The 28000-nt window shown below is 38.5% G+C and overlaps 1 protein-coding gene across 1 annotated transcript; it reads left to right on the top strand.

Moving 5' to 3' along the window:
- LOC137285027 (general vesicular transport factor p115-like) lies at positions 1-27901 on the top strand. The gene is made up of 23 exons (XM_067817202.1): positions 1-109; positions 2676-2762; positions 3817-3881; positions 4079-4152; positions 5093-5196; positions 6589-6747; positions 9133-9253; positions 10217-10407; positions 14912-14987; positions 15540-15604; positions 15855-15943; positions 16416-16570; positions 18476-18681; positions 18990-19100; positions 19474-19595; positions 20014-20195; positions 20903-21021; positions 21493-21631; positions 22230-22345; positions 22571-22786; positions 22994-23149; positions 23524-23685; positions 24423-27901. The coding sequence occupies exons 1-23, from the start codon at positions 11-13 to the stop codon at positions 24510-24512; spliced, it is 2904 nt and encodes a 967-aa protein (XP_067673303.1). The 5' UTR covers positions 1-10; the 3' UTR covers positions 24513-27901.
- Positions 27902-28000: the final 99 nt, after the last annotated feature.

Here is a 28000-nt window from a genome sequence, read left to right as displayed (position 1 = left end):
TTGCGTGCGCATGCGCTCAACCCGGAAGCCACGACGGCAAAAGATGGACTACTTCCGAAATTTTCTTGGGACTCCTCAAGGAGGAGAACAACCAACCGGTGCAGAAACGGTAAACAGGAAAACATTATGGTTCTAGCGTCTTAATGACACCCTGTTCTAGCCGTTTGTCCCAGTAAATTATATGCATATATTGCATTTTTACCGTTTCAGCTGTAATCGTTCGAAAGTTGATCAGTGGTGACATGTGTCAAGTTCCAGAGTTGATGTCATTGTAATTTCGTGATAACATTTTCGCTCTGTATGAGAATGGATACGATACAAATTGAGTCATTTAATGTTCGGCACATGTCGAATCCCACTCCACAATCACGTAGGATTAAAATTGTGAAACATTTGAACGTTTAGTGGAAGTCGAGAGTTTTTTTCAGTAAGATATGGGAGGTCAGATATTGCAATAATTTGTATCAAGAAAACCATCGCCATCAACTTCCATATTGTATAATACCCAGATATAGGGCCTTATTGTTAACCCACCGATATGTTCAATATAGCAGTCAGGAGTCAAACTTATGTTAATGTGTGATTAAGGCAGATTAGTGCTGAGCAAGAGTTGTAACAGGCTCCAACCATTTATTTAGATATGACGGTAATTGTAAGCATCATCATGAATCCAGTGTAGATTGTGGTGATCAGAGATAGCTCCTGTCGAAAGTACAGTATATTGGCAGCAGGTTGCTGTTTGGGTAACTGGCTTTGACTGCCTACTGTGGATCTCACTTCACAGCCCTTGCACTCCTCTTCAGTCCTTGGTTCTATGGGCAGAAAGTCACATAGTATATTCAGAAATCATTCTATCCTGTAAAGATCCAGTTTAGAATTGGTCTTCAGCAACATATTCTTGTTGTCAGAGGCGACTCACAAGATTGGATGTCAGGTTCACAGACTTAGTTGACATGTCATCCATCATATTCTAACTGCGTAGGTTGATGCTGTGGAACTGGAAAGAGTTCCTTCAGTTCCCCAAGAGTCTTTCTTCCTCAGATTAACAAAGGTAACACTAAGTGATTCAACCCTATATATTGTACTTAATTTGGGGGCCTTTAGTTATTTTTGTCGTCTAGTAATTGTTGTGTTAGGTTTTGTTAATAATATTTCTAGTTTATATCAATTCATAAATATTATTTGGGAATAGGGAACAAGAGGAACTCTTACCGCAGCTGGTGCTGTTGATCACTGAATTGTCTGCTCTAGTATGCTGCTGTATTATACCTGGAGTGTGACTTTAAACAACAGACAGTAATGACTTAAAAGAAAGCTTACTCAAATAAGGCGCTTTACTAGCCACACTCATGTCTTCCTAGCTCCTTTGTACAATCCACATTATCCTTACAGTATTTAGTACAACGCTTTCTGTCACAAAATTGCAAGATTGTTTTAGAATCATATCAGTCATGCACAATGTGAAGTCAGTATCTGACACCTGATATCTACAGCCTTCTGCAGTTTGCACCATATTGTCTTATTCCACACTTCTCAATATCATGCAGATTACATAACAGAAAGAGCATGCCAAATTGCATTGGCATAATTTGTAAGTTATCTGAAGATTAAAATCACAAGCCACCATGTTTAACTATAAAGTGTGTAATTGTCTATGGCTTGTTAAACCCTTTCTGTTCATTTCTGTCATCCTCAGGCATAAGTGTGATGATTAGATAAATCTACGCAATAAGTAACTCTGTTGATGTAGCTCAGTCATTTACCTTCTGGGGTAACAATTTGATGCTCAAGAGTTTCCATCTATCGGATTCTCACAAAACTGATCCATGAAGGTCCGGGGAGGAATAGGCCTTCATCAACCCATGCTTGCCATAAAAGGTGACTATGCTTGTCGTAAGAGGCGTCTAACAGGATCGGGTGGTCAGGCCTACTGACTTGGATGACATATGTCATCGGTTCCCACTTGTGCAGATCAATGCTCATGCTGTTGATTACTGGATTGTCTGGTCCAGACTTGATTATGTACGGACTGCTGCCATATATAGCTGGAATATTGCTGAGTGCGATTGAATTCACACTCATTCACTCGCGCTAAACTGAATGCTTGACATGTGACCTATTATCAGTTTTCTTGTTTGACAAAGGAAATGGCTATTGTGTATGCACAGAAAGGTAAACTGCTAGGTCCTGCCCGCTTTCTTAGTCAACGCTAATTCTTATGAAACTCACCCTAAGTGCTGTTGGTCCTGTCATATGGTGTTGCCAATTAGATTAAGTCATGACTTTAGCTTTAAAGTAGCTAAATGAGTTAGATCCTCCATGTGGCGCTAGTATAAATGTCAACAGGTGGGCCATTTTAACATGGGGTTAATGCTCATTCCTCATGCATGCTTACTTTATGTAATAGTATAGCAATAACCAATAATGCCTTCTGAAAATCCCATTGTTCAGGCTAAGGAAGAGATTTCCCCCATTGACCATTTGCTCCCATGTGATCCCTGCAATTTTAGATACAGAAACAAAATGGGAACAGGTACTTGAGTCCTGAAGAAGCCCAGAAACGTTTTATTCTTCCATGCATAATAAAAAATTGTATCCATTCTACTCCTTAGCAAGAACCTCTCAATGCCTAAGATACTTTCATTTGTAATAGTAGCTGTGTATGTGTTTCTCAGGTTGAGAGACTGACAGAGCGAGCCACCTCCTCCACCCTGCTAGAGGATAGGCGTGGTGCAATCAGAGCCCTTAAATCTCTGTCAAAGGTAAGTGACCATATATCAGTCATTTGTTAAGCTTGTCATGCGTGTCTATTATTACTGTGGGGTAGCGTTGTGCTTTTGTGGTAGCCTTGTGCTTGAAGTGTTTCATTGCCACGCCAAACACCTGGATTCGATTTCCAACATTGGTACAATGTGTGAAGCCCATTTCTGGTGTCCCATGCAGTGATACTGCTGGAATGTTGCTGAAAAGGGCCCAAAACTTAGGCCATACACTATGAATAGTGAAACGTAATATTGGATCCAGGTTAAGTTATATTGAGTATTACGTAGCAGAGTCTGTACCCAGTACACAACGGCTGCAGTCTGTGGATGAAAAACCTTTGAGACTACTAACCTGAACATGGATTTTAACATGATGAGAACTGAGTGTTATATTGACAGTTTTTTTACCTGAGCTTGTTCAAATGAACAGAAGTATTCTTGCTTTGAGCTTCAGACTGTTATGAGGGCTGACTTAGGGAAATATTTAGACCAGCGTAGAAGCTAAAATCTGGTTCCAAGTTTTTTCATAATGTACTTCCCAGTGGCTCTTAGTTTGAAATTGTACATCATTCCATGTGAATGGGGGTAATTGTTCTTTAATGTGTGACCTTTGTATCCTCAAACCACAGCTAGAATATTGCTTGAATATTGCTGAAACCAACATAAATCCCACATGAACTTACTCTTTGTTTCAGTCCTAGTTGTGTGTCAAAGTAGGGGAGGAGGGGTAGCCCAATAGTTAAAGAATTTGCTCCTCATGGTGAAGATCACTACTCATCCATTCAACTCCCCACATGAGTACAATGTTAGAAGCCCAATTTCTGATGTTTCCTGCCGTTGTATTACTGGAATATTGTGAAAAGCAGGCTTAAACGGTCTCCAATTACTGTGACTGGTAAATGTGTAAAACGTAAATGCAAACTATAGTTAATGTTTATAATGGCCTTTAGTCTGTAAATATTTTTGTTTCACGATCATCATTCCAAAGTAGCTTGAATAAAAGAATGAATGACAATAGCACACAGTTATGAAACATGTTTTCTATTGTCTTCAGAAATACCGCCTTGAAGTCGGCACACAGTCTATGGGAGTATTGATCAATGTCTTGGAGCAGGACAGGTGAGATGTCTCATTAATTAACTAATTTGTTACCATGGTTACAGGTATTCAGGTGTTTTCTGAATAATGCTGAAGGGTTTGTTACTCACTACACATGCTTGTAGGCCTATTCGTTACACTTAGATTGGTTTGTTAGCTAGATAGAAATCATACGCATGAATGTTTTTCTCAAGTGAGTACATGATTTTTTGTTTCAGAAATGATGCTGAAATCACCGGTTATGCCTTGGACACATTGTGCAATGTCATGTCCAATGAACCATCAGATGATGGTAGGTAGGATGAACAGTGATTAATACCCACAATGTAAATTCATGCTCTACTACATAAAATATCCGGAAACAGAAACATTGTTTGTCAATTTTCCACGTATATGATAGCTGTCTGTCATAATTGAGTCTGGACCAGACAATCCAGCGACCATGAGTATCAATCTATGCAGTTTGGATACGATGACCCATGCTTGCCACAAAAGGCTGCCTGTCATAAGAGGCAACTAATGGGATCGGATCATCAGGCTCACTGACAGTGACACATCATTGGTTCCCAATTGTGCAGATCAGTGTTCATGCTTTTGATCCCTGGATTGTCTGGTACAGACTTGATTATTTACACACCAATGCCATATAGCAGAGAGCAGGGTAAAAAATAAACTAAATCATTCACTAACTCAATAATATGAGTATTCAGAGTGAGGTCCAAGCAGTCAGGGGTTACTTACATCTGAAGCTGGTCTGGCCTAGTCTGTATGAAGGTGTAGGTTGTATTTGGTTATCAGGAACCCCATGGTTGTCGCAGGATTCACCATGTTGGAAAAATGTTCCAGTCTTGCTGATAGGATTGGTGTATTTCCTCATGTTCCACTTGTCAGTCACTAGACTGTCTTGTTCAGACATGTATACACATATTTACAGCCTGCCTTCTTATAGATGGAATATTGCTGCATGCAGTATTAAACAACAAGCAAAGAAACATGTAGTTTGGGTATTGCTGAGTGCTCTGTCAAACAAGAAATTAATTAAGCCTGGCCAAGAACCATGTAATAAGGATTTTTGTGATTTCTTGGCTGTTTTATTATGCCCTTAAAGAGAAGGATGTTGGTCAGCTCCTCACTTGAATAATCATTCCTGCTTATTTATCGGCCAGCACCATCATTCTTGGAATATTGACTATTGATCCTTTCTTATTATAGTGTTGGTTTTATGTTTACAGATGATGAAATGCCATCACCCGTTCCAAGTGAACTAGGGGGTCAGTTCACAGAAATCTTTATCAAAGACTCTGAGAATGTCACTCTTCTGCTCTCTCTGTTGGAGGTAAGAATGTTTGAGAATTGCTTATCTAGCTTATCTGATTTGAGCAGTATCTTGAGTGGCGTATCTTAAATGATGGGCTGGCGTATACTAGTGGTTAAAGCGTTCGCTATTCACATCATATTGGTGCAGTGTGTGGGGCTCATTTCTGGTGTTCCTGGCCAAATGTTGCTGGAACTCAGGAATGAATGCCCAGTGGCCTCCCTCGTTGTGTAGATAGAGCATCTGCCTGTCATAAAATCTGGTACTTGTTGGTACCATGCTAGGAAATATGGTTTAACTTTAAGACAATGACTTGACAGTTCAGAACAGTACAATCTGAGTGGCTTGTGTTACACTGCAGTATGATATCTCAGTGGGCTGTACAAGCTGTCAGTGAGACAGATGGATGCAAGTACTTGTGGATACGGTTGTACAAATTCAGTAGCCACAAAATCAATATTGATCCCCATGTAAAATCATCTGTGTTGAATTGTCAGATCTACTTTATTTGAACTGGAACAATCTGTGTTTGTTACCCAGTAAGGGATCCTACCCAGAATACGCTTTTCTGTCCAGTGCTTTTTGAAAGAGAATGTGATGTTAGCGTGCCGAGTCTAATTAAACTTCCGCTTGGTGTTACACTGCTGTACTGAGTCTGACAAACCCTAGGAAGGTCGTGACATCTAACCTTTGAGCGACCTATGACTGTCTAAACGCAAGACAGCTGGACGGAGTTAACCAATCAGACAATGACAACTATTTAGGGTTTGGTGTGATTTTCAAAATATTTTTCGATTGCTCTTCCCCGGTCTCTCAACAAACGAAAATCTACTTTGAACATAGATATTTGACTTGCACTATATACTCTTAAGGATATCTGATAACATTGCTAGTATTAGCTTATCTTTTCTGCTAGATAACATACTGGAATATTGACAAAAACGCAATATTCAGTGATTGTTTACTTACTGTTATGAATAATGGCATGCGTGTATCACTTGGAAGCGATTGTGCAGGAAACAGCATTTGTTTTCAAAATAGAGTTTCAAATGGTATGTGCAAACTTTTGCGATTTGGTAGGCTGTGTTCTGATAGGTCCATTTAAAAGGTTAGCTGACACGACCTTCTACAAATGTTAGTGAGGCTCAGTTTACCAATGTAATGAATGATAAGTAACCTTAGTTTATTTAGACTGTTAGTGTGCCCTTATACAGGAGTAGCTAGCGTTGATTCTCTTGTTTGAGGCCAGCCCCCATTGTGATGGCATTCCTGTGATATAAAACCCATGAAGATTCGGGTTAGAAGTCATCTTCAATAACCCAAGCTTGTCGAAAGAAGTGTGTTGATTGTTTAGTCGATTGTTTGTCATCATACACCAATGGTCAACCATCGAATCTGTTTCTTTCAATGTAGGAATATGACTTCCATGTGCGCTGGCCGACAGTGAAGCTGTTGACCGTCCTGCTGACCAACAAGAGCAAGCACCTGCAGGAATGCATCTTGGTCAGTCCCATGGGTGTCTCCAAACTCATGGACCTACTGTCAGACAGTCGCGAAATCATCAGGAACGATGTAAGCACATGGATCATGTGGATCAATGTATTGTTGGCATTGATGCAGTGGAAATGTATCAGAATCTTAGGACTTAAAATTGGATATGTATACACTACAGCCTTTTGTGGGGGATATGATCGTCAAAGCTGTGATTACTTTTGCAACTGTGTTGTGAGGCCGAGAATCATGACTATCAGTACACTATATCCAAGTTAACAAAGTTTAATTCAAACTATGCACTCAGATAATGTCCACTTGATATGAATGTTCATAGATACATTAGGATTGATTTATATGACATTTATTTATGGATATAAATGATACACAGTACACAGTCGAACCCTGTTTATCCCGATGTTTTGGTAACACTCGGAAATCTTCAGATAGCAAGGTGTCCAATTAACTGGATCAAACAAGTATCATCATGTAGATGATGTTTAGTGAAAATTTATCCGCATGTGTGTATATATATATAAAAGCCTAAATCCATGACAACAGAGCTACTATTTTGCCTACTACATGTGTTTAAAGCTTCAGTTCTGAATGTCCTGAAAATTTTTGACATTGGGTCTGCAGAAAGTAAGTTCCAGGATCATATGACTTAGATCATGTGGCTGGCTATTTTGAACTTGCATTCCAATAGATTGTAGGGGTCTTCATATGTATGGATCTATATACAGTACAATTACAACGTAGTTAATTGTAATCCAACATGGCATATGTTTTGATTACTGATGATATGTTCTCACATCTTCCATATCCTAATTAACAACTGAAGTGACACGTATCCTTAGTGTTTTGATGGGTTATTAATCAATTCACATCAAACGCCTGCCAAGAGATTAACAATGAAAAAACGGTAAACAGTACTGACATGACCGCTAGACATGGACATGCGCACACGTCTTTCTGTCCGTATAACAGGATAATTTTTCAGTGGAAATCTATGGGAATGGTTTAGAAATGCCTTGCGCTGGCCTGGAAGTGCGTGGTCAAACTCGTACACTGAATTCCTGTACATGTAATTAATTGTATTACTGAAGGTGAAATTTGTTTCACATTAAAGTCGTCCAGAAGGTGGGGTTTTTGGATATACAGCGTCTGATTAAACAGGGTTTGACTGTATCACATTGTTTTGCATGAGAGATCATCTTTGGGGTACATATAAGCATTTAAATATCTGTTTTAATTTAATTGAATAGAATATTTACAAAACAAAAAACTTTGGCCCTGGTATGGCTCTGGATCCTGGCACACCTGAGCACCTGGACAAACGGTAGGAGAAGTCTTGCACTCTTTCTGTTTGTGCAAGTCCTATCTCAGGTTACTGTCCCCATGCATGGGCCCAACCCCTCAGAATTTCATCTTCTTTTGGAGGATTTTGCACCTGTGCAGGCTGCTAAGGCCAACCCCGGCATACTCCCATCTCTAGTAAGTGAGCTGATTTTAATCATCTCCTCTCGAGCACCCAATCTCACTTTAATCTACCCAGTCTTGGAAGACAGTGTCTGATAGGGGAGAAGACACTGTCTGAGCCACCAAACATGTCAGTTACCCTAGGTGGGTCTTCTTCTTCCCTGGCTTCTGGTAGGCAGGGCCAGTGGCTGAAGGACTCAGTACTTTGAGGATTCAACACCCTCACTAGAACCTCTTACTCCTTACCCGAGGCCTTGTCTCTTGCTTCTTCGTATCCTTCCATGCCGTTGAAGGAGCATGCAGAGTGGGCTGTCAAAATGAATGAAAGCCATTTCAAATCCTTGGGTCCTGTTCACACTCAGGGATGGCCACATGCGACAGTTTGGAGGCGAGGTGCACAACCCTTCCCTGGAATGAAATTCCCAGAACTCTAGTCTTTAGGAGTTTGTCTTATGCTTATGTGTACCACTATCAGGATCTCTCATGAAGAAGAATCAAACAAGTTGAGCACTCTTTGATGAGAGTTGTCCTTGGTTTATGGCTACACAACCTCCCACATTCTATCTGACATAGATCAGCATGGAAGTGAGGTACGAGGTTAGTGCTTAGAGTTACCTGCTCTTGCAGGGCGCTTCCATTCTGGGTTCTCTCGGGGTAAATATTTTATTCCAAATTTAGTTACAACTGTCATAGTGATTAGACTGGACATTTAAATGCTTATATGTACCCCCAAGGAGGACTCTCATCAAAGAATCAACAACCACAATAGGTTTATACCGAATACTTCTGAGATGTTATATTGAAGTAGAATTTCCAGGCAATATATTATTTACAATGCTTTCTGTTTCCCACGTACTTCATCACTTTTAGTTTAGTCAACCTCTGTTTACTGAATATGTCCTCTTGAGATTCCACAGTACAACTGATCCTGAATAATGTATCCATTGAGCTGTCTGAGTTATTCTCACTTTCCTTCTGATTGTACAGGCACTGTTGTTATTGATTCAACTCACGAAGGGGAACGCCAACATTCAAAAGATTGTTGCATTTGAGAATGCTTTTGAACGTCTGCTCGAGATCATCCGAGATGAGGGAAACAGTGATGGTGGTAGGCAAACAAAACGACACATCTGTATATTTTCACTTGTATGGGTCAGGGCTAAAACCTGTCCCAAATACATGTTTTCTTGAAGGGAATACAATAGCCTAATAGAAAAAGTAATGCTTGACTTGAAGACAGTTTTTTGCAGTTAGTTGAGAATGCTCCATAAGTGGAATCAGTGAGATAAGAGGTGGGCATGTGCATACCATTAATTTAACCTCACTAGCAGCAGATGTTGTAACCATTCCATGATCTGAAAGTTTTGTGGCTAATTTCAGATTCACCCTGATTTTAGTGGCCTGCTAGCAAATGTCCCATTATGTTTTAAGTTGTTGCTGTATAACAGGAGATAGATACATATGATTTTAGTACCACCAGTGGAATCTTATTAGAGATACATAAAACCACGTGTAGATGTAATTTATTCTCAGGGCTTGACTTAGTGTTTTGTTCCTTGCACCGGTGCAACCCAATATTGCAAAGTGCAACCTAGTTGTTAGACTAACTTGCACCAGGTTCAAGTCAATTTGTGAGTGGGTAATCTGAATAAAACATCTAAATAATTCAGTGACACATTTCTATTAATACATTGCAATAAAAGCAGTGCAGATGGGATTTGGTTGGTGCAGCTAGGTTTCTATCTTAGGTTGCACATGGTGCAAGTAGGTTGATATCGCTTAACTTGACTGTTGATTCTCTAGCTTACGTGAAACATGTTTTCTGTGTGCATGGGTATAAGGGATATAAATCCCCACCCAGAATTTTATTTCCCGGACAGGCAGGATGCGTAGTATGTTATTAAGATCCCATGAACCAATCAGATCACACAATTGTGATGTTTTTGATAGAATATTTCCTGAACATTTTCTTTCTGTTTATGTTAACCTGAGTAAAGAGTTTTGTCAGGTCTTTGCAGTGTTTGAAGCTACACTATGAACTAATTTCTAACATGTTAGTCTTGTTTTTCAGGTATTGTCGTGGAAGATTGTCTTCTGTTGCTACTTAATTTACTCAAGAACAACATTTCAAATCAGAATTTTTTCAAAGAGGGTAGCTTTATTCAGAAGCTAGAGCCGTATTTTGAGTTGGATGCTGGTCAGCAGAACACCCAGGGGGGCTGGTCAGCTCAGAAGGTTACCAACATCCATCTGATGCTGCAAGTGAGTTGATGTTGTGATCACTAACACAACTAACAACCCGGTGTGCTCAGAATTTTGGTGGAGATGGGTCGCCAACTGGTGGTGGATGGTTCTTGTTTTGAATGAAGTAAAGGTTTATTGGAACTATGGTCTCACTTTTCAGTTTTGTTTCTTCGTGCGTGTACAAATTTGGAGTATAAGAATACAGATACATCAATGTTGGTGGTGTTTTAAAGTTTATAAAATTGCCTTATAGCAGGTTTTAATTTTGATATTTACAATAATATTTTTATTTGATTGCCACAGGAAGTTTACTTTCTTATTTGTTGAATGAGAAACATTTTATTGTCTTTAGTATTTGTTTCATTACATCTGTGGGTGTCAGTGGGTTCATGAATATCTTGTTTAAACTCAGTACGAACTGATGTGTACAATTTGAATTATTTGATGATTATCCCAAGACCACTGGTAACAAAGTTTAAATATTCATCTACTTAGGAAAATTTACCATTTCCATTTGAATAGAAATCCTTATATACACATTTGGCCCGTGAAGGTCCAGGGTAGAATAGGCCTTCAGCAACCCATGCTTGCCATAAAAGGCAACTATGCTTGTCGTAAGAGGCGACTAACGGGATTGGGTGATCAGGCTCGATGACTTCATTATTTACAGACTGTGGCCATATAGCTTGAATATTGCTGAGTGTGGTGTAAAGCTAAACTCACTCACTCACTCACTCACTCACTCACTCACTCACTCACTCACTTACATATATACATATTTATAAACAACAATTGTTAACCTTATTAAGCATGATCTGATACATAGAAATGCGCAAACTGGTAGGTGAGCTACAGTGTCCTATTGATTTCATTTAGATCCTGTTATAGACATTATAAATCTTCTACCAGTTTGTACCTAAATACTATTGTTTGCCTCTGGTTCATGCAGAATGGAACATGTAGTACTGTACACAATCATTAATTGATGCCTGTGATATTAAATCTTAATGATGGTTCCAATAAACCTTTGATTTCTACAGGTTAGCATGGACAAGCATGCATTAGTAGTACTAGGCTTTTCCAATAATACTTTGTGCTATTTTGGAATGTCATTTTGGACTATCCTGTGCAACTGGCATCTCTTTAATCTCATTTACAGGAAATTAATTATTTAATTATTTGTGTGTGCATGGAGTGCATAACTAACCATTGTCTCAATCTTTTTGACAGTTTATTAGAATGCCCTTGCTCCTCTTTTCTATGTCCATGTAAGGGAAACTGAGATTAGTTTTCAGGTTACATTTGTCTGCACTTTCTGGCTGTGCCTAAGATCGTTAGTCAATCTGTAATGTAAGTAAGAAAAAACGGTTACCATGGTTATTTTGTAGATATTGGTTGTTTAATTAAATCCATTCCTTTGTGAAATAATTGTTGCAAAATTGATAGAAAGGTAGAAGAAGAAATAAATCATCTCACTTTGATTTGTTCCTGGTAGTGTATTTCCTCCTTTGATATGTATATTGAAATTTGATTATGTAGGAAATGTTTATCGATAGTTTTAGCCTGGTATGTTCATGATCAACTCTGCCTTTTGCAACTTGCAATGCCCCCATATAATCATGAACATGTATTGTGACTTTGAATATGTCTTTGGCTCTTGGTTGAAACCCTATGCCCTTAGTATGTCTGTAAACAGGCTATCATAGATTACTTGTAACTGAAAATATCAATCAAATAGAGTGAAATTTATTGAAAAGCTTCTTTTTTTGAGTGCTAATATGTAAATTTTGATTCCCTTTCCATTGATGGATGGATGTATTGCAGCAAGTATCTATCCAGAGTTGTGTCCCCTTGACATGGCAGGATCTACTGACGTTCACTTGCAGTCCTTAGTTTTCAGTACTTTTAGTTGTGTGTTACTTGCATTTCAAGCGTCAGAGTAACATGCATGGTGTATCCAAATACTGTTCAGTGTTACACTCACTTCCTTTGCATGATGATATGCTTCTGATGCTATGTTTGTTGATGGACCTGACTTTCCTGACTATCGTTTGTCATGAGCATATATCTCTATCTCTGATGTCTAGGCCCAGTGCCATCATCATTGTCATAATCATTGTCATTATCATTTCTCACATTCCTCTTTATTCTTTCTACAGTCTTTATTTTCGCTTGGAACAACTTTCAAATGATCTTTTGTCTCTACCCAATGGTGTCATGTATTCTGTGTATATTAGATTATTTTAGAGTGAAAGTTGAATAGTTTACATTTTATGTATTGCTGGGAGACATTTTTAGTTTAAGGAGCTGCAGTTGCCATGGTTACTGTCAGTAGGTTTATTTTCTGTTCAGTTTTCTTGAGCAGTGCTTCAGTTATTTTGATTTATTGATTTTTACTGATTATTTCAGCATTTTGTTTATGAATTTAATTTGCGAGTCCACTAAAATTCTGGCTCCGCACACATGTATCATTGGCTGCTTGGTAACAGTGGGTTGGCAAGGTGATGATGCTGTGCAGGTTACTATGTTGTTACCATGGTAACATGCGTTTTCTAGTAACCTGTACAGCCCACTGGTCCCTGTCATGTACATCTCCCATGATTCCCAGGTTAGTCCTTCAACGCCTCAGTCATTAAAACTCACCTCTCATCCTTATTCACCATCGTGGACCAGTGCTTCGTTCGAACGTGCTCACGTTTTACATTCATACAGCTAACTGATGTTTTTCATATGTTGAGATACCCAACAATGCCATTTTCGTGTTTGTGTTATATATTCCTCTTTCTCAGTCAAAGGACGGCAGCTCTCTGCACTAACCATTATTATATATCACAGTATAACAATATTATTGTATACTTGCATTAAGCATTAACTTGACAGCTTGTTACATGGATAGAAGGGAAGTGCAGTAAAAATCATATTTTAAACGCACAATTTCATTTTGTATTTACACTGATTATTTTATTCACTGATTCAGCGAATTGAAAGGCCAGTATTCCACTCGTGAATGAAAACTTTGTTTACCCAAACCAATTGCAATCATCACCCATTCTTTGGCACACAAAATGTGACGTAACCTTGATTCGTATATTACATAGTCAGTTACAATATATTGGGCTATTTATCTCAGTGCTGTACGATTAGATTCAGTGTACTAACCTGTAATGCAGAGAAACAATATTTTTGTCAGCGAGGTTTGGCATTGTGTGTACATCAAGCTTGATCAATGTGATTGGTTATAGGCAATCCTCTAGATTAATAAGAATTCTGATTGATTTGACTTGAGGTAGAAGTTTTGCTGTCATCAGTTTCAGGAGCGTTATCATCATCTTTCTGGATCAGATTGACCCAGACAGATTTTGTAAATTATCTGGGTTAGATCTGTTGTCTTCTCTTGTCCACATCCTACAGCTCTGCAAAGTGTCTGACTGTTCCTGCTGAACCATATTCCTTCTGTCAGGTGTCATCTCCAAATCAGAACCATTAGTTCCAGAAACATCACATCAACATCTTCATTTGATTTCTCTCAGATCAGTCCAACATGTTTAGTTCTGAATGTTCTAGTTTTAGTTCATCAGTGTTTTCTTTCCGAAGAGAAATGCCACGATGTGTCATCTTTCTTTAACCCTTCAGTGCTTTCTTCTGCTTTCAATTTTGACATTGCTTCAAGCTGTCATCTGCTTTCAAGCTGTTATATTTGTTCTTTTAATACAAGAATAATTGATACAAACAGCAGGTTAATGTTTTGGGTTAAGATTATTTTTGAAGTGTATTCTTGTGCAAGTATGTTGGATAATTTGATTGTCAAACACATTCTTGTAAATACACACAGACAAAATCCACTGCATCCAATTAGGAAGGGCAGCTATGTGCATTCTTTACCCTTAAGAAAAATTTGTTGAATTCTGATAGCTAAAGCATCCAAAACCATGAAGGCAGATTTGTCAGGGTGTGCAAACCATACACCCCATCAAACCTGTTGTGACACACTACACACTGTACGAATGACCTTCACTTTAGATGGAATGTGGCTGCCAAACAGCTGATTGCTTCCAAATTTTAGAGTTGAGGTGTACAGGTATGAGTATAAACAGAGTAATAAAATTGTGCCCATAATTTCTTATTTGTTTGTTTCAATAAATATATCCAAAATAAACTGTTCCTGTATTCCACTTGCCATTTAACAAAATCTTAAGTCGATCATTTTTATCATGAACTAGGCCATCCCAAGTTATCACCCTTTATGACCTTTCAGGAAATATTATGGCAAAACCTTTTGCGTCACATTCTGCCAAAAGTTGAATGTTAATCTTTAAAGATAAGATCTTAAGGATCATAAATTTGTGATGTGGTGTTTTGAAAGGGTGTATGGCACTGTAAAACCTGTGTAAATTCCATGTTTCCTTCAGCTGCAACCCAGAATATACAGAATTTAGATGAATCTTACAGTCCCGTACACCCTTTCGAAACACCTTGTAACTAATAGTATGACATGTGACCATCATGTGACCGTCTCTTGTAGTTGGTACGAACAATGGTTTCTCCCAACAACCCTCAGCAGCAGATGACTTCCTGTCAGAGGGTCATGAACTCTTGTGGTAAGTGGTCTTATTGTTTGAAAAAGCATTTTATAGTAGCTTTTGTGAAAATTTATACAAAAAACTAGATGTTCCTCTTTTTCGGGTTGTTAACTGAGTTCTGTTCTCCATAGAGATACTGTTTCTGACGTGAAGAAATGTGGCATTGTACAGACAAAATCAAGATGTCAGTCTGCAGCAAATTGTCTTAAAGATTATGGTAACAAGGATCTGTTGATAAACATATTGGTTGCTCATATTAGCTCCAGGCAGCAACCAGATTGGAATAAGGTTTGGACAGCTGTCAAAGGATCTGTTGATAAATCATTTGTGTTACGTTACTTATATTAATTACAGGAAAAAGTTATTAAAAAAATTAATAACCAAAAAAATTTTTTAAAAAAAATAAAATTAGTAGCCTAAAAAATTAATTAATATCCAAAAAAAATTAAATAAAAAATTAGTTAAATTATGGCCAAAAAGTTGTGTTTTAGTACTTTTACCACTGAATATTTGCATCTGAAATCAGTTTGCCTAAGTTGTCTTAATACAGTATATATTTACTTGATGCAGGACTTCTGAAGAAGTTGTGTTCAATACTGATGGCTAGTGGTGTTCCAGCTGATGTTTTGACAGAGGTTGGTCGGGCAGTTCCACTCTCATTATTGTAGACATTTATAATCACTTAGATTCCTCAAAGCGGATAAGGATAATATCTTGCAAATAATTCTATGCCATTTGATTGGCTAATTTCTATTAGTAGCCCATCCCATTTCCAGAGAGTTTGTGCTCTAATTTCTATTAATTCTAAAGTTATAACTTGATGAACAAAAAATTTTGAAGTCGGTTTCTTTATAGCTAAACATGTCCTGCTTATGTTGTCCGCAGACAATCAACACTGTGTCAGAAGTAATCCGAGGAAACCCTGCCAACCAGGAATACTTTGCATCAGTTCTTGCTCCGTCAAACCCACCCAGGTAGGCCTGTGCATATATCTGGTTCATATCTTTACATACCTGTATATCACCTGCTACATCTAACTCTGTATTTAGAATGGAAAGGCATCTCAGAGTATTTTAGGTGATACAATGGCTGCAGACCAGTTGTGTTTCATTTTGTCCCTTCCACAGCTGAACTGGTTGAATTAATGTGTCATCATACAGACCCTGATAAGAATTTGATGACATCTTTATCTGGTATACACCTGTTTTAGGATCTAACACCACAGGAAGATACATTGAGACAATAGTCATTGCTAGCTCATTAGGACAACATCAAGACCTCATCTGTTCATGGGGTTCCTAGTAGTTAAGACATTTGCTCGTCATGCCAAATATTCAAGTTTGATTCCCCATATGGGTACAGTGTGTGAAGCCCATTTCTTGTCTCCCAAGCATGATATTGCTGGAATTTTGCTACTCGCTCATTTTCTCATCTCACTTTTTACAGACCTGCCATTGTTGTGTTGCTGATGTCGATGGTTAACGAGAAGCAGCCATTCCTGTTGAGATGTGCCGTGTTGTACTGCTTCCAGTCCTTCTTGTACAAGAACGAAGTGGGACAGTCCCAGATTGTGCAGACTCTGCTTCCCACCACAGCAGACGGTAAGAGACTGTCACAGTTCCATACCTTGATAGTGCTACGTGCAGGATTATACATGGTGTATGCCATCGTTCAGATTGTAATTTCCTTTAAGCCTCACTTTTGACATATGGTATTATTACAATGCATTAATTATCCCCAAAATCACATTCACCATGTGGTTTTGTTTTTGGACATATGACTGGAAGACATAATTTTAGGGCTATTTGTACTCATGTTGGGATTCTCAATAGGGAAGTATGCTTGTCATGGAGGCAACAAAATGTATACATTTTATGGTGACTTGTGAGGTTGTATGTAACATAACTTGTGTGTGGTTTGCTGCTTACAACATCAATGGCTTATTTGGGACAGTTATTTACAGATCAATATGTTGTTATAGATCACATATACTCTACAGGGTTACACATACATAAATCACGTATTGATATTGTTATAAATGAAACCCCATCGTTAAAACTACTCATTTCAACCGTTAATTGCTTAAATCAACCTTTTTGACAACAGTGCACAATCTCTGCTTCGAACGATGTTTCAACAAATCAGACAGATGGGCCTCAGTGACATAATATTAGATATACCTATGTGGGTTGCTGTAATATATATGTATATTTCCAGGGGTAGATTATCTTGTATATAGGTTTGTCTAAACCTGCAATCATGACATTTGTTTTGAAAGATGAAAGCTTTATGTTTTCACAATCTACTGCTATTTAGTTTTGTCACCTGCTTTGCTTATTTTCCAAGTTACAACTTGTTTCCATAGACAATATTCTGTCAAAATCGCTGGTCGTCATAATGGTTATTAATCGTTCTGTTAAAGGCGGTGTCATGCAAACTCTTTATGGTCATGATGCAAAAACATATTTAATTACAAGTAGGAAATAGTTTTGATCATTTTTTCTGTATGGAAACAAGCCATAATCTGATTGATTCTCAAACTGAGTTTAGACGGTGACACCATGATTTTGAAAAATGGTGGCACACCTGTTGTGAACATCCGCCAGTCTGAGAGTAAATGCGATTTAAGATTGTTTACACCATGTTACAAAATCTAAGCTACTTTCTACTAGTAGTAAAATATGTATTTGATTGACAGACAGTAGGATTTTGCATGACGTTACTCATAACATAACAATTTCAGTCTTGGAAGCGAGGTGGGTGTCAACGTAATTCTATTTACAGTATTACTGTCACTCTGACAACAACCTTGATGGCTTCCGTGAAAGAAATCGCTATGTTACAAGTTGTGTCATGCAAAATCCTTTTGGTTATCTTTCATGTACTACAACTACTAGGAAGTAGTTTTGATATTTTATAACTCAATCAAAACAAATCTAGATAGCATCTTCCATCTCAGAAGCGAGGTAGGTGTTGAACCACCCGATTTAATACATACAGGCTTCCACAACACTCCCTTTGCACTCACAAACAACATATTTAGCATGAACTAAGGGGTCCTGTGGAAATGTATGTATGGTCACACAATCACTCGACACCTGGGAGCATTTGACGACAACCTAATGATTTGGCATGTCTTTGTTGAGAAATCAGGCAATTGATGAGCTTGTTACACATTTTATATACAACTAACTGAAAATCCTTCCTCATATGATGTCTCTGCAGTGCTCTGGTGAGAGTTATCTATTCTGTCTGTGGTTTTGTTGGTTGGAAAGAGTGAAGCAGATGACTTTTTGGCAACCTTCAATCACTTGGTGTTAATTAACCACACGTTTATAAAGAATGACACTTAAGACTAACAAAGTCTTGGTTAAAAATGTGCAAAAATTGTGAGTTTACTTGTTTACAAGTGTGATTTATGCCGAGGATAGTGCCAAACATAAACCAAATCATTTAGAACATTACCATCCTGGTACTGATGTTTGAGTGTCATGTTTGTGTTGAAGTGAACACCATCACAGCTGGTCAGTTACTGTGTGGAGGTTTGTTCAGTGGCGACTCGCTGTCCAACTGGTTCGCCGCCACAGCCTTGTTACATGCCATCTTAGAGAATCCCACCCAGAAGGAGCAGCTGTTGCGTGTCCAGCTGGCCACTAGTCTGGGCAACCCACCAGTCTCACTGCTACAACAGTGCTGTAACATGCTCTCACAGGTATCAATACTATCATCATGGGCATGGTCTACTCAAAACATGTTAAGGGAACCCAGCTCTTTCATTTTACATTATATGAATACATAATGGTTCATGAAATGCCATGACGGCTTCACTAGTAATTAAAACAGTAGGTGGTTCTTACTACCTTTTCAGTGGTACTCAGTTCGTTTCATGACTTATATGTGATCATGCAATAAACTTGTATGTGTAACTTCAAATGTCTCATAATATATAAGGAGGTTGATGAGAACTGTGTGTTGCCCCAGAATGTATTGTTACGGAATGTGTTTTGTTTGTTTCCCCAGGGTGGAAAGGTGCAGACACGGATCGGGCTTCTCATGTTGATGTGTGGCTGGATGTCTAACTGTACTATCTCAGTCTCCCACTTTCTGTCCAACTCTGCCAATGTGCCTTATGTATCCTTGAGCCATATTCACGACACATGGTGATAACTTATATACATGTTTACAGATGGTGATGAAGAACATTTGTGATGTACCATGTAGATACCACTAAAAAAGTAGAGATGTTCTCTGAAAGCTTCCATTCAAAATCAGTATGTCAACATCTTCATGTGGCAATATGGCATATCATGCAGTAACGCCAGCCCTTAATTTGTGACTTTATTTCTTTTGTTTATTTATTATTAGTATATTAGTATAGTAGTGTATTATTATTGTTAGTCCACATCTCACAAAGCATCGGCAGGTCTGTGATGAGCTGAATACTGCAACTATGACATCATCCATGTTTCCTTATGTCTATGTGATGTGTCCTTAACCCTGTCAGCTGATATCCCAGGTGTCCGGCTCTGATGGGGATGAGCTAGAGACATTGGTCCAGGGATTGTGTGCCATACTTCTCGGCATTTGTATACTCTTCAATGATGACCAAACAGATTCTTTCACCAAGTGAGTTACGTTAAATTGTGTAAATATGGTTTGTAGTTCTTTGTAGCACATATATTGGTCTTTAGTGAAATCTGTCCCAGATAACAATAAGTCCCCAACAACCTTAGCTGGTATCCAGAAGGGGATTGTTGGTTACTAATGACCCCTACAAGCTATGCTGACCACACTGCTCAGTGATCAGGTTGAGTTCTCATACCCTGATGGTGAGAAACGGCAGTTGTTCAAATGATCTCTGGATTGTTTTGTCTCAACTGATACACAGTTGTAATGTAGATAGAATATAGTTAAAGCACTCTTTAAACGTTGAGTAAACTGTGTTTCAACTAATGCCAGGCTTATCATAGTCACTAACCATAGTTCTTTACATGAAACATTAATCTTTGACTCTTCCTACATTAGCAACTCTTGTGTTTTCCAGATCCTCACTTCGTCAGATTATTGAAAAAAGAATCGGACTGGAGACCTTCACAGATCGCCTCTCCCAGGTGTTGAAACACGAAAGTTATACAAGGGCTGCCAAGAGGCCCCACCTTAACCACAAGCAACCCAATGAAGTTCTGTTTGATTATGAATTCACAAGGTTGTTCAAGTACTTAGAAAGTAAGCTTATAGGATGTGGCCATGTCGCTGGTCAGATGTGAGTGAGTGAGTGAGTTTAGTTTTACGCTGCACTCAGCAATATTCCAGCTATATGGCGGCGGTCTGTGAATAATCGAGTCTGGACCAGACAATCCAGTGACCAACAACATGAGCATCGATGTGCACAATTGGGAACCGATGACATGTGTCAACCAAGTCAGCGAGCCTGACCACCCGATCCCGTTAGTTGCCTCTTACGACAAGCATAGTCGCCTTTTACTGGTCAGATGTGATGTTTTGATGAAGCTTTAGTTCATGGTAGAGCTCCCAACTACATTGTGTTTTGCTCATTTTTCTTACACATGAATGGTGGCTTTTGATTGACTGAGACCAAGTTTGTCATTTTCAATGGAACTGCGGCTTTTTTCAGTCATTTGAATTGCTGAACTGTTGGCATATACTTTGCAAAATACATGCATGTAGTACCCATAGCAACCTGTTGAATATTGTTGAAGCTGACTCACTGAACTTCACTCTTAGTCCCAATTCTATTTTTGGTAATTTGTTATTGTCATAGAAATGTCTTTAAGCATGTTAGGCTTAGGTTACTAAACCAAACTTCACCAGTAGAATTTCACTATACTTCAGCTTCTGTTACTCTTGGCAGAAGTAGAAGACTGCCCCACACAAATGCCCTGTGTAAATGAGGTTAATATATCCTATTACAGATGAAGTTTTACGAAATTTATCGGATGACAGCAGCACACCAGAGGGGACAAAGAAGGCAGCTAGTATACACGAACATGAAAAGATTGTCGACCAGTACAAGGGGCTCATCACTGAACAGGTGTGTGAAGCTGCTGTAAATGTACTAGTTACTGTATCAGCATGGCTTGTGTTCTTAAATGTTTGTATGATACTCTTCTGGTGTCTATGGTACTTGACATAGAAGTAATTACGTTTTGATAGTAACAGCACAGGGTTGTTAATTCTTTACACGGGGTAGTGGCATAGCCTAGTGGCATCTGCATGTCATGCTGAACACCTGGTTTTGATGAGTACAGTGTATGAAAACCATTTCTGGTGTCCCCTGTCATGATGTTGCTGGGGTATTGCTAAAAGTAACGTAAAACCACTCACTGATCAGAATAGTAAATGTTTATTGGTACATGGCTAGCATGCCTATGTCAGTTAATCATGGCATCCCAAGTCTGTATTTTTATTGTGTGAGATACTGGAAAAAAATGTACATACCAAGGAAGAAGGTGCGTGTCTGGTACAGGTATCATATTACATCTTCAAACTCCTTTGATTTCAGGATCAGCAGCTACAGCAGGTTCGGCAAGAACTGGAAGAGGTTCAGGCCAGTTATACTTTAGCAAATAGTGAATTGACTGAGCTACGAGAGCAAGTTCAGCAATTGAAGGACCAGAATGCTCTCTACAAAGCACAGAAAGGTGAGCTGTTCCTTCATCCACTGTGGGACAAATTGTGTTCCTAAATCCCTCAGTTCTTACCTTGCTTTTTGCGCAATTGCATCTCCAGGAAGTAATGCCTTCCCTGCTGGGATTCTGGGACTAACAATCTTTGCCCTTCCCTGTTCAAGGATTCCTGAAAAAAGTGTCACCCAAGAATACATGCCATTGGGTCCCACACATGTATTATGCATTTACTTCTGAGGACTGAATGGTTACATTGCATTATAGTCACCAGTAATGTGTATGATTTGTTCATGTCCTGACTCTTACTCATGTTTATCTCCTCCCTCTATGCGAAGATAGTGGAACACTTGAAATCCCTTGAAGTTCCCTTCCATTTGAAGTGGATGCACAATTCTGGGAATGAGAAGGAGATAAGCGTAAGAGGCATGAATCAGGATGAGTATAAACTATCAATTATATTCAGAAAATTTTCCAAGGTCTTCACAGTGAAGGTCATGTTTCAGTTACAACTAGAGAACGTCATCTGGTACCAGACATGCTAAGTATTGTCATGACTGGTTATTAGTGTTTGGCTTTTGTCTGCATGTTGCAACCATGTTCTGATTGTCTACAGGTTCCAAGGATCCCCAGGTGGATGGGAAGAAGGATGAGGAAATTGCATCTCTTCAGAAGACTGTATCTGAATTGAAGGAATCTTTACAACAGAGAGATGCCCACATCGATAGACTGGTAAGACTCTGATAAATTAATTGACAATATTAAATGCTTTGTGTTAATTAGGAAACCTTTCAGTAAAAGTGTGTTCTCAATCTAGTGGAATATCCATGTTAAAATGAACTCAGAAGTATTAACTAACATTAGTCCCCCAAACTCCACATTGATTATTTACACTATGTAAAAGTGTGTCACTTTCCTTAGCAAACATTTGTTGTAAGTATCAACAACTTATTTCAGAAAAATGACCTGACAGTGGCCGAGGCACGGGTCATTGAGCAGAGTGGAGAAGAGGATAAAGAAAACAACCCTAACGAAGCGGCCGTACTACAAGCCACACTTAACAGACTGAACATTGACCATGAGGAAGTGAAACGCACAGTAGCAGACCGAGACAAAGAACTGTCAACACTTAAATCTCAACTAGAAGCAGTCAATAAAGAAGTAGAAGAATTAGTAAGTGTTTGTGTTGTAACTTGTAGCATTCACTGAACAAGTTTTTTTCCTAGAAAAACTTAATACTTTTAACAGTGTTAATTTTGTAGTTATGTTTTAACATGTTGTAGTTCCATTTCAACATTTTAAGCAAATTTTTAACTGATTTCTTAAGTTTTCAGGATGAATGTGCCTTTGTAAAGTATGAATCATATGCTTTCCTTACAGAAACGACAAGTTACAGATGTATCAAACACATCCGCAGGGGGAGACAACTCAGAGATGCAATCCAAAATAGATTCTCTTTTAGATGAAAATAAAAAGTTACAAGAAAGAGTGAAAAAATCAAATGAAGAAAGTTTAAACAACATAGAAAAAGTCAGAGTAAGTATTGGATGGATGATGCTGCAGTCCATTAGTACTTGCTGTAGTACTATTACTCAGGAAGAAGTTTGAACTCTTTATTAGTGTTCATTCAAGTATAGTTAACTAACATTATTACTGATAAAAAGTGTGACAACTGTGTTGGGTGAGGTGATATCTGTTCCTTGACAAGCAGTAGCAACAGTGCTCAAGGGGAGGTAACTGATATCCAGTCCTTGTCAAACTATGACAAAAAGTAGTGAGGGGAGATAACCAATGTCATTTGTGTACAAGGTATTTCAACAGTAATTATAGGGAGGTACCTGATATTGCTTTTAAAGAAGTGTGTGACAACAGTATTTACAGGAAAATAAGTGATATCTATTCCTTGTCAGGTGCTGGAAGAGGAGAAGGAGAAGTACCAGATTGACAAGGCGGAGGCCCAGGAAGAGCTGGAGACCATCAAGAAGGAGCAGGAGGACCTCCTTGTGCTCCTGGCTGATAATGATACTCAGATAGCTACTTACAAGGCCAAACTCAAGGAACTTGGGCATCCTGTAAGTCTCCCATCATTGTGTATTATCATAGCTGCTTAACTATAAGCCTTGCCTCATGACCACCAAATATGGACCTGGGAAGATATTTCAATATTGTGCCATGATACCTGAAACCATCCACTCCCATCCAGTTGATGTTCAGGTTACAGTATCATATTGAAACCAAAAGACCACTAACTCACTTACCCAAAATGCTGCTTGCAACCGTTTGGTCTTCGAATAATTATGTCAACGTTCTGAATAAGCCAAAAGGAATGTTATGTCTGTACCTACTGAATCGATCTGAGATATTTTGTGGGTGTGATGGTTGTACAACTGCAAGTCTTCTCCTGCTTTGGGGGTGATCACCAAGGGAACAGCGTTCCAAGTAGCCAGTGGCCTGCTAGTCTGGTTAGTAAAATTCCAGTCAGGCCAGTGTTCGTCCAGAGTCACCAGCCTGACCGGCTAGTGAGTTTTCATGGGGTCATTTTGTAAGTATATCACTCCCTCCAGCTTGTTAATATATAATAAAATTTTAAATCATGTAAGGTTATGGTTGGTGGGTACAAGGTGTGAAGCCCATTTCTGGTGCAACCAAGTGGATAAAGCATTTGCTTGTCACTCCAAAGACCCAGGTTCAATTCCCCACATGGATACAATGTGTGGAACCATTTTCTGGTGTTGCCCACCATGATATTGTTGGAATAGTGCTTAAGCAATTTCAAACTCATTCACTGACCAACTTTGTGTTGTTATAGGTTGATGAAGATGAGGATGACGAGGACTTGGACGACCTTGTAGACGATGATGATTATGATGGAGGAGATGATTCACCGGCGCATTCCTAGTGTCAGCATGCCAGTGGTGCTTCATGTGATTGGTTGCCTCAGACCATACAGAGAGATGTGCTGAATCCCCATAGAACAAGTGATGCATAGACTTTATAAGTCAGGGAATTCTGTCACATGACTGCAGAAAGTACAATCTTATTGGTCAGTCGCTTATATACTGTTCAGATACTTTTGTCAAAACTTCTGAATGGTATGGCAACAGCTTTGATAATGACTTTACTTGATTGGTATGACATCACTACTGACTGGTTGACCCTTTCAGGTTATCATTTGATAAGTTGAGCACCCAAGTTCACTGATTAGTGAATTGTCATTATCTTACCTCACACATAAATGTCACTTTCTGATTGGCTGAACGCTCTTCAATTATTTTCAATGTACCCTGCTTACAAGCGAGGTGCATTGCAATGCAATTGGTACTTTGTGGTAGTTACTTTTCTATCTCGAATAACATTAATGACACATGGTGCACAGAAATTACCAGTGTTTTGCAAATGGAAGGGAGATAGCTCTAAATCTGTTTTTCTTGTGTTGTCCGCAAAATCTGGCGATGCCTTCAAAAACATTTGACTCTCTTTCCAATAAATAAATTTAGACAAAACATTCAAATGTAGTCCCTGTGAATATTAAGAAAGGGAATTACACTGCGGCAACTTTACTATGGCAATAACTAAGAGGGGAAAAACAGCAAGATGCAAGATTCAAATCATTTGATTCACACAGGTTGGCTGAAATGTATGATCCGATACCCATGCTTCAAACAGTTCAGATTTAACATTGAGGTGTTTGGTAAGATAAATACGTTGTTCACTGGTCCCTTGGGGACCATGGGTTGAGGTACACTCAATGTTTGTTTATGTTGCCCCTCGTCCATCGGGCTGAGGGAACAAAAAGAAACATCGAAGGTATGTCAACCTATGCCCCCCTCGTGACAGTGAACAACTTATAATATTTGCAGTATCATATAGTATATCTTTATCTGGTGTTCAGTTACATCAGTTACATGATTTTAAACTATAGTGATGATCCCAACTTTCAGAGGCATTCATGTTTCCAGATTAATAGAAGAGGCATCAAAAACTGGATTTGGAGTACTGATGTGATAGACAAAATCCAGATATAAGATATCCTGAGGTTACTTTTGGATCATGTGACCTGGCAGCTATCTGGACTCTTAACGAAGCTATAATTCAGCAGCAAATGTTAGTTAAAAACACCTAAAGTTCATGTTGCTATAGTTACATCTAATGTGATGGCTGCTTCAAGTTGACTTTTTAGTGACATTAATAATACTAATTGAACGGAAGAGGCATTTTGTCAGTTTTACATTATTGAATGTAAAGATAATGTATATTGTTAAACTCTCAGAATTTGCTTGTTAAAGCTCTTAGTTTGGAATTTTATATATGTCCCTAATGGCATGTTACCAGAACAATACAGCTCACCATCTTTCATTACAGACCCCAACTGATGGTGATGCATCAGACAGGTTTTAGGTTTCTTGTTTTGAATGTTGTTTCTCATTGCGTGTTAATGCAGTTTAGATAAGAATCACCCATAGCTCAGTAGGCTTTGTTACAGTTTATCTTTAAGACAGGTCATGTATTCAGAATCATGAATTAATTCTGTCCATGTATAGTTTCTATCTACAAAATGTAACCTGAATTTATTTTTTTATGGGAAGTTCTTGAAGTCCGGGGAGTGTATATGTCATGGGTGTGATGGTGTATTAGGTTTTGTGCTTTGTAATTGTATATACCTTTCCACCATTAGCAGTTGAAGCACATTGCCAAAAGGACAAATTCAGTGTCATTTCTTTGCCAATATACTGAAGCTTTATGTATACTACTGAAGGAAGTTGAAGAACATCTGGTTATTTTTCATATCTGCAGTTGATGTCATGGCCATATTTATACTGTAGTCATATGAAAACATTGGGTGGTTTTTTTCGCTTCTTTCTAGTAGTGTTTCAGTCAAGTAAGATATAGCTAGTTTCTCATTAAGTCATTTCTTTGTTGATATAATCTATTTTGATTCTAACCAAATTTGACTGGAATTTAGGTTCTACCTGTAAGTTCTGTATATTTGTAAATAGCTGATGTAATCATATAGTGATACTGTTATTTAATTTATGTTATAAATGTGTTGGCGGCCATGTGTGACAGGATGATGACGATGATGATGATGATGATGATGATGATGATGATGATGATGATGATGATGATGTCACTGTATATACAGTGTACTACTTCCTGTGCTTGATCATCTGTTGTGTCCAAAATATTCATACAAATGTGAGATGTCAATCTTATCTCATTATTTTATGTACCCAAATTCACTAACATACATGTATATTATTTATGCTTCTTGATATTTGCTAAGGAATACACCCTTGTATAAAGACATGACTACTTTGGTCCCTTGCAAATGTTGAGTAGGATATGCATTGTAGCTGATGAGAAAATCACAGACCAACATAATCTGTGACCAATTTAGGGGTGAATTACCATATGCACAATTGTTAGCAAGCGTAGGGAAGTACTATTCTATATTGACATGTTACGTAATTCTATCGTACTTTTCTCACACCAAGATTTTTTGTCATGAAGCCCTCCTTCAGATCAGCTGTGATCTTAAATCAGATAATGTTGATAACTGAAACATTAAACACTCTGGTGCTGAGACAGGCAGGGTAAACAGAGGACTTATTTTATGTTTTCCAGAAAACCAATTAATTAATTATTGGTGCTCAAAGCATTGAACATCTCAAATACATCTTTTTATATTTGTATTTCTCTCTCATAATTTTTACAGCCATATAGCTGGAATATTGCTGAGTGCGGCTTAAAACTAAACTTACCCATCCCCTCATATTCTTCTTTCACAGAATGACATACCTTTGTAAAACCTAAAATGCATGCACAGCTTAGCAACATGCCTGCCTGGGATGGCAGTTAGCACTATTAGAGGTTCGGTTCGGGGATCATGAAAATTCTAACATGATGCTGTTTGCACAAGTAGACCTCTTCCTTGTCCTTGGCTGCAATCTTACATGCTATGCAATATCTAATTAATCTCATGTTTATTCTTGTGTTGACTTACATTTGAGAATAATGTGTACATCAGTCAGAAATAGAACTATTGTTGTGAACTGTAAATGATTTTTCATATTTTTCTGCCAATATATAGCGTTTTCTTCACGGCCATGGTGTCACCTAATCACCCTGCTGGTCATCACCTTGTAGCAGATGTGAGGACCAAGTTAGTCTGTGTACAGTTGTGAGTGTATCTGTGTATGAGGAGTCTGTGTACATACAAGTTTTGAATGTGGAGGAGTCCGCTTGCTCGCTCACTCATCATGGGAATAAATGGCTGTTGAGAAGTGACACCTCTTTTGTTGTTCTGTCTTTTGTTATTTCTGTGTCAGAAAAAAGGGGCTTTTGGGTAGCCTAGTGGTTAAATCGTTCGCTTATCACGTTGAAAAA

The sequence above is a fragment of the Haliotis asinina genome, chromosome 5, assembly GCF_037392515.1.
Source record: "Haliotis asinina isolate JCU_RB_2024 chromosome 5, JCU_Hal_asi_v2, whole genome shotgun sequence".
Taxonomy (NCBI): Eukaryota; Metazoa; Mollusca; class Gastropoda; order Lepetellida; family Haliotidae; genus Haliotis; species Haliotis asinina.
This window is presented reverse-complemented; position numbering and strand designations above follow the sequence as displayed.